Source organism: Schistocerca serialis, chromosome 8, assembly GCF_023864345.2.
Source record: "Schistocerca serialis cubense isolate TAMUIC-IGC-003099 chromosome 8, iqSchSeri2.2, whole genome shotgun sequence".
Taxonomy (NCBI): Eukaryota; Metazoa; Arthropoda; class Insecta; order Orthoptera; family Acrididae; genus Schistocerca; species Schistocerca serialis.
The window spans coordinates 293644509-293662804 of record NC_064645.1 but is presented as its reverse complement, the minus strand read 5'-3'; the positions used below and the strand labels follow the sequence as shown (position 1 = coordinate 293662804).

Here is an 18296-nt window from a genome sequence, read left to right as displayed (position 1 = left end):
TGCGTCAGACGGTGGGGCTCCCGGCAAATGAAGCTCCCGGCTCAGACGCACCTATTATCGTTGTCCCATATTATTGCGTTGTAATTTGGGTGCTTTCGATGATCATTCATGTACTTTTCGAATCTTTTTATCAAGTTTCTACCAGTTTGTCAAACGCTGAAACTTGGACATGAGTTACCAGTGGGCTGGTTACACTTGAGTTTTCAAATTGTTGCACAATAATTTGTGTATTGTGGTTGATTGTATTCTGTATGTTATTGCTGGTCCAAATGCTTATTCTTATAATCTTAAAGCGATTGACTGCTTAGTAAGAGACCTTCCATAGGAAAGGCAGGGTTACAAATGAGGTTTCCTACTTCCTGGGTACCCAATTGTTCACCAATCGTTTGGTTACATTTTGTTGTACGAATTAGTTTATTAGTTATCAAATAGTTGTATCCATTATTGGGCGCAGTAGAGTCATTGGGATGCTAAGTTCACTATTAATCATAGCTCTGAAGAATGCCTTCTGATGCTGCCTAGGTGACGTAAAGAATTATGGTTGGGAATGTAGGTAGTTGTTGACTTCTTGAAAATTTGAATATTATGCTTTTAAGCTTTCCATTTGAGGATTTTAAGCAATGATAGTTAATTCCATCTGATGTTTAATTTTACACAGTGAATTCACTGTGTAAGATCTTTGTAATGTACATCATTTGTACAGCCGATGCTTGATGCAGACGGATTAATAGCGAAACTCTGTATAGTGGAGGGTGATGAAACTGTGGCCAATATTTTCTTAAAACGGAAGCTGCGATGTGGATACTAAATGAAATGCCTCCCCTCATGTTTCACTAAATAAAAGAATACCGTTTTAGAAACAGTTCGCCATGTAATATCACTCATGGAGGTATTTTAGTTTTTTTATCGATCTCTTTCTTATCACACTACAGAATAAAGATGTAACCTCCACGTTCTCCATCTGAAGATGAGCCTTACAAGGATCGAAAAGCAGGTCATGGGAATCAACAAGTATTTCAAAACGGATTCTAGAATGATTCTGCTGCCTCAATCACGTACGTCGCGGAAAAAATAAAGAAATATTATCGAGTCAACATACTGACTTTTTATTCCACACGCCACTCGTGAGATCAAAATGGCCCCCCTGAACGAAAAAATTAATAGCCTCTGGTAGCTGTCGTATACATAGTTTTACTTTGTTTAGTGGGGACCATTTACAAAAGACGATGCGTGAAAGAGAATTGGATGAGATCTAATGAAAATATGATTCTATCTGTCACAGTTTCAAAACATCATGGCAGTTTTCGTAAATATCAGCGAACAAAAACTACAAGGAGTCACACTTTTTGAAACAATGTTTCAGATCGTCCTAATTAGTTTTGGGCCTACGCCTACAGTCAGACGGTAGTATGTATTTCTCGCACAAATTTCACGGGTTTTATCTTATAACATAACAAGATTTTTACAATGTGCAGTCTCCATACATATTACTTACTTAGGGAATGGTCTTACTTTACGTTATTACACTACATAAATCTGTTTCATTGATATATGAAACGCTGAACGATACGCTGGGCTAGATGGCAGACACACTTGTTTACATATTTTATACAGGATGTTCCAAAATAATGTACACACTCTTTGAAACAATATCTCTTTAAGTAAAGGAGACAGAAATACAATTCTTACGGGTAATAATATAGAAGGCGTTGAAAAACATAACAATGCTTTATTTGTTTCAGGATTGTCAACAAACATGGCGTTATCGTATGAACAACGAAAATGGGTGGTAAAGTGTTACTGGAAAACATGTAAGCGCTGTACGCCGACATTGGAGAGTTGAAATTGTAACACCACCACCGACAAGAGTAACAATTACAAGAATCAGAGATAAGTTTCAAGACGAAGGAACGGTGAACGATATGAAGAAGGGACATAGCGGATGAAAGAGAAGTTCAACAGACAATGAGAGTGTTGATGCAGTAATCCAGGCATACACACGATCCCCGAAGAAATCTGTGAGCCAATGCTCTCGACAGACTGGGATTTGCAGAAGCAGTGTTCATAGAATTCTGCGGTCTCAGAACTTTAAGCCTTACATTCCAAAACTTCCCCATGCTCTTAACGAGGATGATCCTGATAGGCGAAGCGAATTTTGTGAGTGGTTCGTTAACAGATGTGAAGAAGAGTAACGTTTTCAAGATCGAATTGTTTGGTCAGATGAAGTTACGTTTAAACTTGATGGAACAATTAATTGCCTTAATTGCGTGTAATGGGCCAGGGAGAATCTATACGTAACTGAGCAAAGGCATGTTGCCCTACCAGGAGTAACAATCTGGTGTGGTCTGTCTTCTAGAGTGTTAATCTGGCCGTACGTCTTTGACGACACTGTCACGGGCGACTCGTACTTGGAAATGTTGGATATGATAACTCCTGGTCTTAGCGTTGTGTTTGTAAATGAAGAAAATTGCTTTCAACAGGATGGGGCGCCACCTTATTTTCTCCTGGATGTGAGGGCATTTCTTAATCGTACACTCGCTGCCAGATGGGTAGGACGACGGAGTGGAGTATTCCGCTCGATCTCCAGATTTAACTCCTCTAGACTTCTTTATGTGGGGTACTCTCAAGAACACAGTTTACGCTGCGAGACCACACAGACTGGATGATCTTAGAGAGCAAATTGAGAAAGCTTGTGATGCTATTCCTTTGGAAACAATAAAGTTGGCATATCGCTCAGTCGTGCGTCGTTTTCGACGGTGTATTGCGATGGACAGATACTAGTTTGAACATTTACCACCTTAAGTCGGACCATGAAGCACCTAACGTCACTAAAATTGTATTTCTAACTACTTTCATTAAAGATATGTTCAGTTTCAAAGAGTGTATACATTGTTTTGGGACACCATGTATTTAATCGAATGTCATGTTAACCTGCGATTTGGTTGGCTGTACCAAAGGACAAGCAAGGGAAAACCTGCGATGTCTGTTGTTGAAAAGATTCTTATTCCTGGCCTAAATCCTGATGAACCATTAGTTTTAAATTTTTAAAAAGTTGAAATTAAGTTTACACTGAACATTATTAATGAAGTGTCAGAACATACTGTAACACACAACTGATTATTACTAAAGTGACAACGAAAGATTGTAATAAGTAAACAAATAAGTAGCAACAGCAACAACGAGCTTTCATGGAAGTCAGGACTTGAAAACATAATTTTATGATGCCTGTATAGCTGTAATAGTAATATAGTTCATATAAAACAAAGTAATAACTCATAGCAGCATAACTGGTTATACAAAAATTATCATGTCCTTGAAAGAGCAATTTTTTGGGATCTACTATCAGTTTAAGTATTTGTCTAGAATGCAGCCTTGTGAGGTAGTGAATCTTGTATAGTACGCAGTTTAGACAAAAAGAGAATACAAGCTTTTGCAATGTGGTGCTACAGAGGAATGCTGAAAATTAGACAGTTTGATATAATAGAAATATGAAGGAACAGAAGTGGTCTGGGGTGAAAAGAAATTTATATCACAACTTGACTAAAAGATGGAACAGTTGATAGAACACACCTTGAAGTGTCAAGGAATTGTCAATTTGGTAATGGAAGGAAATGCAGGGGGATAAACACTGTAGAGAGAGACCAAGGCTTGATTACAATAATTAGATACAAATGCATGTGTAGTGCAGTGGTTATGCAGTGGTGCACATGCTTGCACAGGATAGACTAGCATGGAGAGTTTCAGCAAACCAGTTTTCAAATAGAAAACCTCAACAACAGGCAGACTACGTGAGTAGATCTGTATGTGCTTTGAAGGTATACAGGATGTGAAGTTGAATGCACAGTCCTGCTACCTCTGACAGCTGTAATGGCTCTAATGAGGCTGTTCATCAAGTCAAACTGAGTTTGGCTGACATTTAGAGTTACATCATTCCATGCTGCTCCCTCTATGATGGAGTTTATCAGTCATAGTGGCTGGCAACTGGCTGTTTTCAGTGAGAGAGAAATCTGGAGAACGTTGTGACAAAGCAACAACTGGGCACACTGTCTATCAGTGTAGATGAAGAAAGGATGGGTGGCACTGCGTTATCTTGGTGAATGATAAGGTAACAGAAACATCGAGGATAGTCCTTAACACATCAGAAATGTAGTGCTACATGTCCAAGTTACCAAGTACGTGAACCAGAGGTGATTGCATTGTTTACCATCAGGTCAATTGCAGGGTCCACTTGACAGTGATGTATGAAAACTGGAAAAGTTCAGTCTCACTGTAGCTTCCATTGTGATGCCACATGCGGAACTGGGTCTTAGAACTGACAGCCCGTGATGCTCCAGATGTCGTTGCACTGTCTGTGTAGATACTTGTCTGACTTAGGATATGTGTCATGAATGTACGACTCAGTGCAGTTGAGTGAATAACATGTCTGTCTCCGAAGCGTGACTTGAATGGGGCTGGTGATATCCTACAAGATGCTGAATATGCCCTTGCTGAATCCATCGATTCCATTTCTGCATGACAGTCGTAGGATCCCGACCACTGTGAGCAGAAATATTGTGGAATGATAAAACATAACCTTAAGAAGGCACAATCCTCCTACTATCTAACTGTGACATGCGCTGGTAGGCGTTTCTCCTTCAACAGTGGTCGCCATGCTCACTGTGGTAGTGCCACAGAGTTTGTTGCACTGTCTGAGTGGATATTTCATTAAGTAACTACAAGCCCATGTCCTTAACCATACTAATTATCGTATAAATTCTACTGCCTGCTTGCATTTTCTAAAATCGGAGGAGTGGTACTAGTATCAGAACTGCAGATTTGACATTTGATGCCCAGCATCTGGTGAGGCCATAGCAAGTAAGACATAGAATCTTCTGATTATGGTTGGATTAACAAAAGTAATAATAGCAATAATAAACACTTTTTGTTACTGTAATCTCATATCTATTTTAAACTTAGCAATTTTTGATTATAATATGGGTAATGGAAGGAAATCTTCAGACTTAAATGTTACTTCAGATATACCAAGAAAAACTGTTGTATATTACATTACCTTACATTACATACACAGGGTGAGTCACTAACTATTGCCGCCTAGAAGAACTCCGAAAGTATGACAGTAGCTGAAGAGTTTGTGGGACAGATATTGCAGGGAACAACGGGGGCCATAATATGATGTTGGTTTTTTGTTGTTAGGTGGGGTCGCGTCAGAGATATGAAGGACAACTTTTTTTTTAAGTGGTGTGCAATAGTTTGCACATAAGTCTCTACCAAGAATTGACTGGTACGGATTGAATTGAGCCGATGGGCTCAACTTCAGTTTCAGTGGGATGACACATTTATTAATTTGATTTTATTTACTGAAGAGGCTACATTCACAAACCATGGAAATGTTAATTTTCATACCACCCATTATTGGGCAACTGAAAATCCATGTTGGCTGTGGCAAGATGCACACCAGAACCATGGTCGGTGAATGTATGGTGTGGGATTCTGAAGGACAGAATTATAGGTCCCTATTTCATTGAAGGAAACCTTAATGGTAGGAAGTACACTACATTCCTGCAAGAAACATTAGGTCTGTTATTGGAAGAAATACCTTTAGGAGTAAGGAACAGAATGTGGTATCAAGACAATGGGTGTCCGGCATATTTTTCGCTGATGCCTAGAAATGAGTTGCAGAGACAACTCCCAAATAATTGGATTGGACACGGAGGAGATGTGTCGTGGGGCCCGCTCGTTCGCCAGACTTGACACCTCTGGATTTTTTCTTGTGGGAATTCGTTAAAAACATTGTTTATAAAGATGTTCGAACTACACTTGAATATATGGAAGAGAGAATTGTCAGAGCAATTGTTTTGATAAGTGCCAATGTAATAAGGAATACCACTTTGTCCATGATAAGAAGATTGCAGCACTGCATTGATACCAGTGGTCATCACAATGAACACCTTCTGTAAATGGTTGACCTTCAAAGACCTTACTGTTATACATCATTGGATTCGTCTCCAATTAAAAAAAAAAGTTGACCTTCATATCGCTGACACGACCCCACCTAACAACAAAAAACCAACGTCATATTATGGCCCCCATTGTCTCATGCAAGTTTTGTCCCAGAAACGTTTCAGCTCCTATCATACTGTCAGTTATTCTAGTTGGCAATAGTTAGTGGCTCACCCCGTATAAATCTCGTAGTGGATAACGTTAGAAGCTCCATGAAGTTCGTGGATGACTCTGTTGTGTACACAGAAGTTCCAACGACAGAACATTGTAGTAAAATGCAGGAATATCCGTAGAGGATCGGCACCTGATGCAGGGATTGGCTGTTGATCCCCAACAGTAACAAACGTAACATACTGTTCATGAACAGACAGAAAGAACCATTATTGTGTAATTACACAATATTACAGAACAGTCACTGGAAGCAGTCGTACCCATTATAGGTCTTAGGATATGCATATGGAGGGAATAGAGAAGATCCAAAGAAGAGCAGCATGTTTTGTCAAAAGTTCATTTAGTAGCCAAGAAAGATCACGATGATGCTCACGCAACTCAAGTCACAGACCTTACAACAGAGGCTTTGTGCATCATTGTGTGGTTTGCTGTTAAAATATGCAGAGGTTACATTCTCAGGAGAGTCACCCATTGTACTGCTTGTTCCCACTAATATCTTGCGGGAAGTTTAGATAATTCATAGATACTGGAGTTCATGCATAGACTGTCCAACAACTGTTCTTACCAGAGACCACCCACAACTGATGCTGGAAAAGGTGAAGGGAAGTGGTGCTCAGAGAACCCCCTGTCAAACACTTTAAGATTACTTGTGGAGTATACCTCTAGATGCAGATGTAAAATGATAATTTTCTTATAATTTACTGAGCTGTTCTATTAATTTGTTATAATACAAAATAATTGTGATATATAGAGAATAAAATTTTTCCCTTTTCCTTTGCATAATTATAAACAAAAGTCTTTTTCCTTCTGTCCTTCATAATGCAGGTAACAGCTGGTCATTAATCATTCAGATTTTTTAAATGCTACCAAATTAAAAACTTTAACAATGTCAGCTGCTACTGTGAACATACCTCCTGGATTACTTGTAAGAGCAAGATGAATGAAACTAAATGTCAAAGGATAAATGATTTAATATATACAAAATACTGTCATACATAAGTAGAAATATGCAAAATAATTATCCAATTTATAAATATTTTTTTTGGATAAACTGATTTTAACCAATGTTTAAACTCAATTTCAACACAGTATGTGCTAAAATATATTTGAATGAAGATGTTGACTCAGTATTCTGATGAATATATACAGTGTTTTAGGAGGAACAGTAAGTAGTTTAAGCACAGAAATGAAGTCCTGAGTAAAAAAATTATTTCTGAAGATCAAATTTTTAGTCAAAACAGCAGTCATATGCGTCTGAATATTTTTAATGAAATCTCAATATCCTACACTTCCTATAAAAAGTAATGTAACCACTTTGTTTAATATTAACTAATATTTAAGATTATACTTATTATTAAATTTTATTCAGAAAATTTCTGTATACAGGCTGGTGACAATAGTGTCTTGTCACTTGTAAAGCTTGTCATTAATGTAAAACGAGAGTCACAACATAAAAAGAGGTACTAAAATTACCACATACACGATATGACCTATTTCAGCACTTCATGGCTCTTGCTACTATGATTCTCATTAAGCACATCCGTGGAGCTCAGGTTCATATAAAACTATTTCAGCACTTCATGGTTCTCACTATTATGATTTTCATCTAGCACATCTGTGGAGTTCAGGTTCATATAAAAGTACATATACATCTCCAGTTACAAAGTATTACTACTACATACATAATGTAGATACTAAATTATGTTGTTAACTATAGATAACAATTAAGCAGCACTGAGTAACAAAATTATGCTTTGGGACCTCATGGAAATGAATATCTGAGAAATTAGTGAGTCAATTTTTTGTGTAGGTTCTTATGTTCAGTGCAAGGTTACAGGTACAGATAAGTCCAGTTCATCATAAGATCAACAGATGTCAGGAGCATGCATACATAAATCAGTCTCAAAATGGATGATGGTGTGCATTAGGCCTCAGCACGTGAATTCGAATAAAACACTCAGTATAGCAATTTTCCTATTTTTATTCGTTACAGAGATACAGCTATTGGAATGTAACCCAGGCTGATACTCTCCGAAGGTGCTAAGCAAAGACAAATGGTTAAATTCAAAGCTGATTTTCATAAATTCCATCTCTGAATTCTGTGCACTTTTTAAATATCTCGAGAACACCATGTGTAGCTCTTATAAGGTCGTCTTAGTGTTCTTTTATGTGGACATCGCTGTTCATAACCAAACTATCAGTTTGTCATTTTCATCTACTTTTCCTTCGTACATTTCACCTTTCAACCACCGTCAAAAGGCAAAAATCTAAATGTATAATGTCCACAGACCATGGTGGCCAAGAAAAGTGACTATTTCTGCTGATTTGTCTTCCAGCAAATATGTCACCTGACACCTAGAAGATGCAAGGGTCCCATCATGCTGGAAGAATACACAGGGGCTTGAAGTTAGAGTAAGCTTGACCAACTGATGGAATGTAGTTTTCAAAAAGGTTAGACAATGATGCCCTTTGAAACAATGTGGTAACACAACAGATCTGATGAACGTATTGCATATCAAACTAAATCACATATTTACAGAGAATCGTTCTTAAAAATGTGTCTCCACAGAAGCATATGGGATTTAATCAGACCACTGATGTCACTTATGGTTGTTATTGATACTGTCACAAGTGAAGTGAATCTTAAGTAAACAGTATTAACAGAATCAGTCAGCTATTTGCAACAAGCCATCTAGCTTCACCTTCTTCTCAAAGGTGTTGAATCAGCTGCATACAATAAGAATAGTGACTGTGTGAATGTAACTTCCCTCATATTCTTGTAAATGAAACACTAACACATATAGAAATCCTTCATGTACTTAGAGGAGGACTATGTTCTACCTACTGAATAAGGTCTTCTATTTGATCCACATTGCTCATTGGCATTTTAACATGAGATATGACTGTTGGGCATTACACCAATCTCACACAGTTTAGCGAGAACATGAGAAAAACTCTTCAGTTGGCTACCCTGCAGTTGTGAAATCATCTACCAACTTCTCTACAAGTAGCAGCAACAGCCTTTTCATTACAGAACATGAACACAATTACAGATGGATTGGCAAGGATTTCTGAGTCACAGCTGAAACATTCAGTCATGGGTGGCTTCACATACAGAAATTCAAAACAAAAAAATGTAGTTGGCAACCACCTTCATAGCAACTGGAATACCCACATGCAATTTGAAAACTTATATGTATAAGTGGCTGAATCTCTATAACCAATAAAAACAGATTAAATGTTGTCTGGAAAGTTTTCCTCAACTATCACCTTCTAAAGCATTTACTGTTTTTGCTGAAACACGCTGCACACATGAATGCTGCATATTACAATAGAATAAATATAAAACAGGGCTAAAAGTTTACTTTGCACATTCTTGCATCCTAACATAACACTAAATAATGAGTACTTTATGAAAAATTAAAAAATATTCATAATAAAAATTTCAAAACCTGAACGAAAAATTCATTAAAAACAAAAACATCAAAACACATATAAAAATTAGTAAAGTTACTTATTTTCAAAAATGTTCAAAACATCTAGTTGAGGGCAATTTCATCTCAAATCATACACCACTTGTCGACTTATAATTATGAATTCCTCTGGAAAAATATATGTTAGATGTTTAGATCATATGTGTCAAGAAAGAAGGTATTTTCATTTTATATTGGTTTTTGTAAATGGTGTAGTCCTTTGAAAAATGTAAATTTTGTAAATAACTCTTAAAATAGTAGAGAAGTAAAAACATATAACTAACAAACCAAAAGTGCTAGAGACGCATCAGATGTTTAGCTTCAAAGTTCCCTCTTTAAATGTTCAAATACATACACTAATGCACTTTCTTTTAACTTACAAATTTAAGACAAGAATACAAAAATTTTATTTTACTGTTTAAGTTTTTTTAAATTTGGAATGTCACAAAATAATAACTTACTTGTTATATTACCAGATCAACTAATACAATTATAAATAATATCTTCTACTCTCCAGCTAACTGTATTCTGTTAATACTTATTACTAAAAACTTAAAAAATCGTATTTTATAATTTGTTATGAGGTATTTGCTCGAAACCATTCATCACAAAATTTATGAAAATTTCACAATATGCTGTTTGGTTAATGTGTTAGTAGTTACTGCAATCAAAGTGGGCAGTATTTTTCTGTGTAAAGTATTAGAAATTTTTCTACACCCTGCATATTTTGCATCATTGAATTTATAATGTAAAATGTCCATGTAGCTTATAGCGAAAATGGTGAAAAAGTCAAAAAGGCTAAAAGATGTGTGGCTAGATCAATAAGAGAAGCATATCACCTAATGAAGAAGGAGAGACCAGATTTAAAAACTAGTCTCATAAAATTCTACACCTTATAACCAAAATGAGTAAAATGCCATGTATATGCATTTACTGCACTAATTTGTAACTTATTTGTTTCACCACCAGTAGTGTTACAGGAAAAAAGTACGCAGAGATCTGCCTAATTCTTTTGTGTACATCAAGAGCCACAAGATAAATGCTGTTTGGAGGAGTTTTCATTGTGCCCTGGTGCTGAAGAGATGACCTCTACACCTTCAGGATACTGACAGTGATGTAACCTATGCATTGTGGGATAGAGGAGAGTTAGTGAAGAAAACAGTGGAGCTAGGGAAGTTTGTTACAGAGTTTAGGCTTTGGATTATGAAAGGAGTAGCTCATCACTGTATCAGCAGGATTAAGAGATAAGCTTTATCAAAAGTAAAATCAGCCACATTCCAGAATACTGACACATTAGTTCTTCATTTCGTCTTTGCTCAGAACTGGTCTGTTGCTATGCAGAACTAAGTTAAAATTTACCACTGGCACAAATTGCAAGTGTCAATGTTCACATGTGTTGCTCACTCCTTTGTAACATCACATTGTTTTGCTATTGTTAGTGATGATCTTATTCACAACAGTGCACATGCATGGTATGATGTCATCACAATAACTGATGACATAGTACCTAGAGGCCTTACAGTTCTCAAATATGTATGTGGCTGATGGTGGTGGACCTCATTTTAAAAATCGCTTTCAGCTTTATGAGGTTGGGAAACACTGTGAGGGATTAAGACAAAATTGATATTTTCAGCAACAGGTCATGGATAAACTGCATGTGATAGGGTATGAGATCTCTGTAAACATCTTGCAAGAAGATTTAATCTCCAGCATGAAGCCATTGACACTATAAGAGATGCTACTGGATTTGTACAGACCATAACAAAATTACTACAAACCATGAAAATCATACTTTTGAATGAAAGTACATTAGGTGAATTCCGCTTAAAAAAGGGACAAGAGTGGTCTGTTATGAAGCCAGTGGAAGGAATTCAGTAAAGTCACTACTGGCTTGCATCCCAGAGTGGCATATACATTGTAAGAACAGTTCATCATGAAATGCAGGCTAATACTGTGTGTGAAACACAGAGAGCTCAGTATACTTTAGAAGACTCTGTTCTCAGCAGCTTCATTTATTATGTGTATGACGATCAGCAGCTGGTGGGACAAATAATTAGCATCTCTCATGAGCTGCAAGATTAGCTGTTTCCTTTATGACACCACATGATCTGTCAAATTCTTTCAAATGGCCATCATTAACAGATCAATGTGCAGTTCCCATTTTCCAAGTACTACTACTGTTCGATCATCTTGTCCATCTGCAAATTCAGCTTGGTTATACATTTCCAATTAGGAGCAGATGAAAAAAAAAGACAGATGATCTTTTCTCAGCAGTGCAGTGTTGATTGTTACAGTGTAGGCAATTTTAATTCATGGAATGTTATAAAGAACATAAAATCATGATAAAATACAATAAAACTTTGTGATTAATATCAGAAACAGAAAAATGTATAGACGAAGCTATTTTCTGTACCTAATTTTTTAATAAAATGTTTGAAGAAAACTAAGACTTACAATGCTATGAAATAATGGTTCTGACTAAGACATACCAGTTTTGCATTACATTTACTCAACATCAGCAATTAATTTAAATTTTAAAGTGTTCAGAAAATTTTGACCTTGAAAGTAGCTATGTCTAACATACGAATTTCCGAAATTTTGCTCTGCACAATACTGCCCACTCTGATTGCACTTTCCACAACTTCAATGACCAACAAATATATCATGCAAATTTTAGAATATTCGGAGTGATGATTATAGAGAAAATAATTTATACAGAATCAAAAATTTTCAGATTCACTCATTTTTATGTAGAAATATTTTGATAGTTTAAGAATTTCAGGCATTTTGCCACAGCTGACCGTTATCAGTCTTTCTTCTTTATCATTTCTCAAGACATTTAACATCCTGTGACAATTCATAATTTCAAAATCTAATTTTGAATTTCGCTAAAAGTGACAAATTTTCGTAGTTTATTATTCTAAATTAAAGATGAATAAAAGCTCAGAAGTGCATAAACCATGTGTGATAATATTGTAAATGAGGTTTTTGGTAAAAATAATTCCAGATTTCTACCAATAGTAGTTTTTTATTACAATTTCTTTGATGTTCCCATTTGTTAGGACATTTACATAAATTCCCTCATGTAGAGAGGTCTATGATGTTTCAACAAATCATCAGAAAGTCAAAATATTTTAGGTTTTGGGAGGTGTCTTGTGGTAATTCAACATTTATTTGCGTTAGAAAAACTTTGAAATAATGATGTGAGATATTCACCCTTGCCATGTGTTAACTGAGATGAAATTGCCCTGCATGAAAGCATAAAAGAAGAATTAGAAACTACAAATGTGTGAATATTTCACATATTGTTTTCAAAGAATAGTAGAAAAGAGCTAAAAAATTTAAAAAAATGTGATATTGTACCTATTTAATAATTAGAAATGTGTGATGAATCTTAAAACTCTAAAATATAAAATCCTGAATAACCCTGAACAAATATTTAGGATATATATATATATATATATATATATATATATATATATATATATATATGTGTGTGTGTGTGTGTGTGTGTGTGTGTGTTCTAATGGCATCCTAATTCCTTAGATTGATTTCAACCAGACTTATTATACACAACACTGTCTCATCTGAAGTACTGTGGGGATAAGCTTCACCTAGCTCTCATTGCAATGGGGGTTTATGAAAGGAGATGAACAGAGATGAGGAGATGAACAAAGAGAGGGGGAAGCATGAGATGGGAAATGATATGGGGAAAAGGAGGTGGACAGAGAGATAGGGAGGAGGAGATAGGAAGAGAGAAGGGAAGAAGAAATGGACAGAGAGAAAGATAGAGGAAATGGACAGAAAGAGGGAAGAGGAAAATGGATAGAGAGAGGGAAAGAGGATATGGGCAGAAAGAGGGGGGAGGAGATGGACCTATGGCAATGGAGGAGGAAAAAGACAGATTGAGTGGGGAAGAGGAGACTGTGCAAACAAAATATGTGGCACACATGTGCATGGTCGAATCCATAGGTAAGAAGCTTGTAGGAATAAAATAATGAAACAAAAATTAGTTATTATTCTGTCGCAATTTAGTTTCAGACACAGACATCCTGTTCCTCTTATCCTTCAATCCCTTACATCTATGTAGACAGATTTATTATTTAACATCTGTAACACATACTTATTCACATTTTTAACTTACCTATTGGCTACATTAATTTTGCATCTGTACTGTAAATTTCATGTAAACTTTTTCCATAAGTTGTTTCAGCTATTTCCAAATCGGTAGCCCTATGCTTGCCATTTATCTCAAACTAAGGCAATTTAGAGACCCTTAGTCAGTTATCTAACCTTGTGAGAAACTGATCAATTTATACAGAAGAAAGTAATAGAGCAGAAGAATTTGTCAATAAGTAATGATGCACTGAATTTCTTGTGTAATATTTCAGATGCTAAAGATGTAGTGCGCAGAAAAATATCAAAACTAATTAAAACTACGTTAAATTTCTTAAAAGTAATACTGTACCTTTTATTGAAGTAAAACGTGATAAATCTTTGACTTTAGCATCTAAAGTTTTCAAAAAGTTAGAAATAACTGGAAATGTTGAAGTGAAAGCCTGTAAAGCGTTATAATCTCTAAGAGATGCAACTTCACCTCAATACAAAGGATGAAACACGATTTTTGAAGTGCAATATGTGAATACAATGCTGTATCTGTCCACATCAGATAATAAATGCGTGATGTACCACATTGACTACACAATATTTTTGTTTCATAGATGTTGTGGGTGTTTGGAAAGTAAAATACCTGAATGAAACAGCTCTTCAGTGAATCCTTGTGCAATACAGGATGGGACATACTACATATCTCATTACAGTATGCGTATTATATATATTTTCTGGAGGTGTCCTCTGGTACACTTTAACTTTAGTGGTCAGAAACGTCAGCGGTGGATTATAATGAGAGATACCAAACACTTGAGGCATTTAGCGATGATGATTTACAATTCCAGTGTGGATCGTAAGTATTAGAGATCTTGACTGTGTATTTTGTTCGTTTTGGGCAAAAAATATGTATTTGCTACTGTTTGAGTTTGTAGAACTTACAACTTCTCAATTACCCATACAATAGATAGTTGTAGTATAGGTCATGCAGATTGCAGTGACTTCTTGTCGTTTCTGTAACTTTACATCTGGTTTTTGCACTATTGACTTCTCATGACCTACTGATGACTACTTTATCGCCTTCTTCCTCCATGCCCTAAAGGATTTGCTTTATTTTCCAACAGAAGATTCTACAACTCTGAGGATAAAGTTTGTAGTACTCTGCCATAACGAGTTACAAGCCTGAATGCACTTTGAAGTGTTTTTAAAGCCCAACGTTCATAAAAACGACATCACATCACAGGATAGCGTTTTCTTTCATTCCAGTGTACTAGAGTGACCAAGCTCAACTAAGAGTACTCACTACGTGTTACAAAAATCTGTGTTTCTAGCGCTTCTGCCAAAATCATTGAAAAGCATTTATAGTGTTGATATTGGTTACATATAAAACAAAATAAGTAAAGTAAAGTGGGGACAGTTGTGATGATGATGCTGTTGGGGACTACTGTGATGATTAAGTTGGATTTAGTGTGACAAATAGACCAAACAACAATGCCCTTTCTAGATATCAACAAACACATCTAGTAGTGTCATGGGTTTGCTGCCACATGGGAAATTGTTGGGACGATTTTTCATGAACACATACTAGTTGTGAGAACAAATGGTTTCAGATTGATGTGCCCTCTGGGGAAAACAGGGACTGCAGTGTTGGACAAAGAGGTGGATCACGGTCATATGCTATGGACGATAACTTTCGTGGCAAAAACATGAAGACCAGTATCAGAATGAAAGAGGCCATGTTTTCTGAGTTTGAAAGTGAGTGCCTAGGGTGCTGCAGTGCGATAGATTTGGCGTTGTGGATGAAAATTGGTGGATTGCCTTTATTACATGCAGTTAAAACAAAAACAAAATCATGAAGATTCACCACCTACTCCTTGCAGTGTCTCACTAATTTCCTTTGCTTTGTTTGCCATTACCTCTACCAATTACTCTTAACATTTGTTTGTACATAGTCAATACCTTGATTTTCTCACTTAACACTCTTCTTCTCATCTTCCTTCCTCCTCTAGATCAGTTTATTTTCATTGATTCTTTTTTCTTATTTTTAAATAGTGAAGTAGTGAAATACAGTTTTGGATTAGCTACTTATAAAAGGAGTAATTTTTTTAATGTGCTGTGAATTGTAGCAATAATAATAATAACTATGTAACACATGCTGTCCTTATATTTAGGGAGCAGTGCATGTGTAAAAACACAATCTAATAAAAATAAATAAATTCAAACTAATATTATAAATGTGATGGTAACTCTGTTTCTTACGTTTTCAAGACTAACATGCTGAACTGATATCGATGGAGATAGCTTGAACTATGAAGAAGGACATAGGCTACTTGAGAAAGCTACTGTACAAGACACTTACTGATTTGAACAATTTTACATGAATTAGGGGAAAATATTTACTCTTTGATGAAGCTCTTGGCTCATTAACTTTCGATCTTTTTCATTTGTGAAGATGATTTCACTGGTTGATGCATGTTATGTGATACCATTCAAAATAATGAATACAAAGCTTTTACTATCTTCATCATGATTAATCCATACTTGGACACTATCTGTTGTATAATGTACACACTGTATAATGCATAGTTACTCCAATAGCAGAATGCATACGTGCACACCCCTACCGATACCCCTCTGCTGCACCACTCGGCAGTGGTGCTGTACATACCAACACATCATGCACTGGGACAGCTTGGGAAGGGGGAGATTATGGGTCCTGTCATGAGCTGTGCTTACCTGAACAGGCAGACATGTGAGGACAGCTGATGTTATTACAAATACTGTAACTTAATTAGCATCACATATCCCAGCAAAACTATTTATATGCAAGTAAAGCTATGGGTAACAGCTGCTAAACATAAACTAGTAGTTTTCTTCAGAATGCCTGGATATGATGGTGGCAGGTGTTATTGCTGGTAGGTATAGAAGTAACTCACCACTTTGCTGGGTTTAACAGCTGCCTCTGCTTTGCTGGGAGTCGGTGCAGCCTCTACTTTGCTGGGAGTCGGCGCAGCTTCTACTTTGCTGGGAGTCGGCGCAGCTTCTACTTTGCTGGGAGTCGGTGCAGCTTCTGCTTTGCTAGGTGTTGGTGCAGCCTCTACTCTACTAGGTTTCCGTCCTGTTTCTGCTTCCGCTTTGCTTGGAGATGGTGCTACTGCCTGACTAGCAGATGGTTGTACCACAGCTTTACTAGCAGACGGTGGTACTGCCGCTTGGCTAGCAGAGGGTGGCACAGCTGCTTTGCTAGCAGATGGCGGTACCGCAGCCTGGCTAGCAGATGGTGGTGGTGCCATTTTGCTGGGAGATGGTGCAGCTTCGCCCTGTGGGGGCGCTTCTGGTGCTGCTCCTTCCTCGTCTGCCATAGTTCTGTTCAAACAAGAATAACACTCATCCTAGTTGATCTCAGTTATTAATTGAATTCCTGGCTTTGCCCATTTACAACTTAATCTTAGTATTATGTTAGATGAAACGAGATACGAATATTAGTTAAGAAAAACAAAAAGAAATTATATATAATGTAAATGCAAACTCAGTTCATTTAAATGTTTCACATGTATCAATACATGCCAATAATTTTTTAATGAAATCACCAAAAATTAATTGTAATAGTGTACTGCTGTTGTAATGCAAAGATTGATGGCAAATAACAAAACTTTACTTGTTATGAGTATAGAGTGTAGCAGGGCTAACACGTGATTAAATTTGTAGATGATTTAGGGATTCACAGACTGCTTAACTAAAGAGTGTTTGGATGACAAGTATGCACGTTCCCAATTGTCACAATATGAGGGTACTTAATGCACACAGAAATGCTGTCCAAAATGATCGTTTTGGAGATTCAGGTTTTATGATGTGGGGAAACATGATGCTGCATGGGTGTTCTGACCTACAAATCTTTGAACATGGCACACTCACTGGTCAATGTCATTGTGTTTCTCTACTCTCTCCTCATATGCATCTTTTCAGTGGTAGATTCGCTCCTGGCTTGTTTTCTAAGGATAGTCAGTGCACAATCGAATCGAACAGCTCAGGTGTCGGATCTTGAGGATATTCGGCGAATGTACTAGCCCATCCTTTCCTTCGATTTTAATCCCATCGAGCACATGTGAAATGCGTTGGAGAGATCTGTTGCAGCATATCGACATGCACCATCGACCATACAGCAGCCGCCAACTGCGCTGCTAGAGGAATGGTATGCCCTAACACAAGAATCCCCAACAATCTTGTGCCCAGCAACGGAGCAGGTTATGTAGTGTGCAGTTCCGATCTTGGTTAACGCGCACCCTATGGAGAATCCTGTACTGGCTTTTTTCATGTCCAAGCAACCATCATGAATCGTTGTGGCTGAAGTGTAATTGTTCTCGTTGAACAAAGGTGTCAATTCTTTTCGTCTGACTGCGTATTTCTTTCAGTTACCTCCTGTATTAAAGTGTAGCAGTTCTGTCTATGTACAATTCAAGTTTCATTGAAGTATGTTACTTGGCAGCGATACATCATGTCAAGGTTACTTTCGCCCTTAAGCTTTGTGCACCGGTGTACACTGAT

General features: G+C 36.8%; 1 protein-coding gene across 1 annotated transcript in view; it reads right to left on the bottom strand.

Moving 5' to 3' along the window:
* The window catches only part of LOC126416973 (skin secretory protein xP2-like), a 162166-nt gene extending 145053 nt beyond the window's left edge, over positions 1–17113 (bottom strand). The window contains exon 1 of the mRNA XM_050084855.1: positions 16688–17113. Within this exon, the coding sequence (XP_049940812.1) occupies positions 16688–17113 (426 nt within the window). The remainder of the gene's footprint in view (positions 1–16687) is intronic.
* Positions 17114–18296: the final 1183 nt, after the last annotated feature.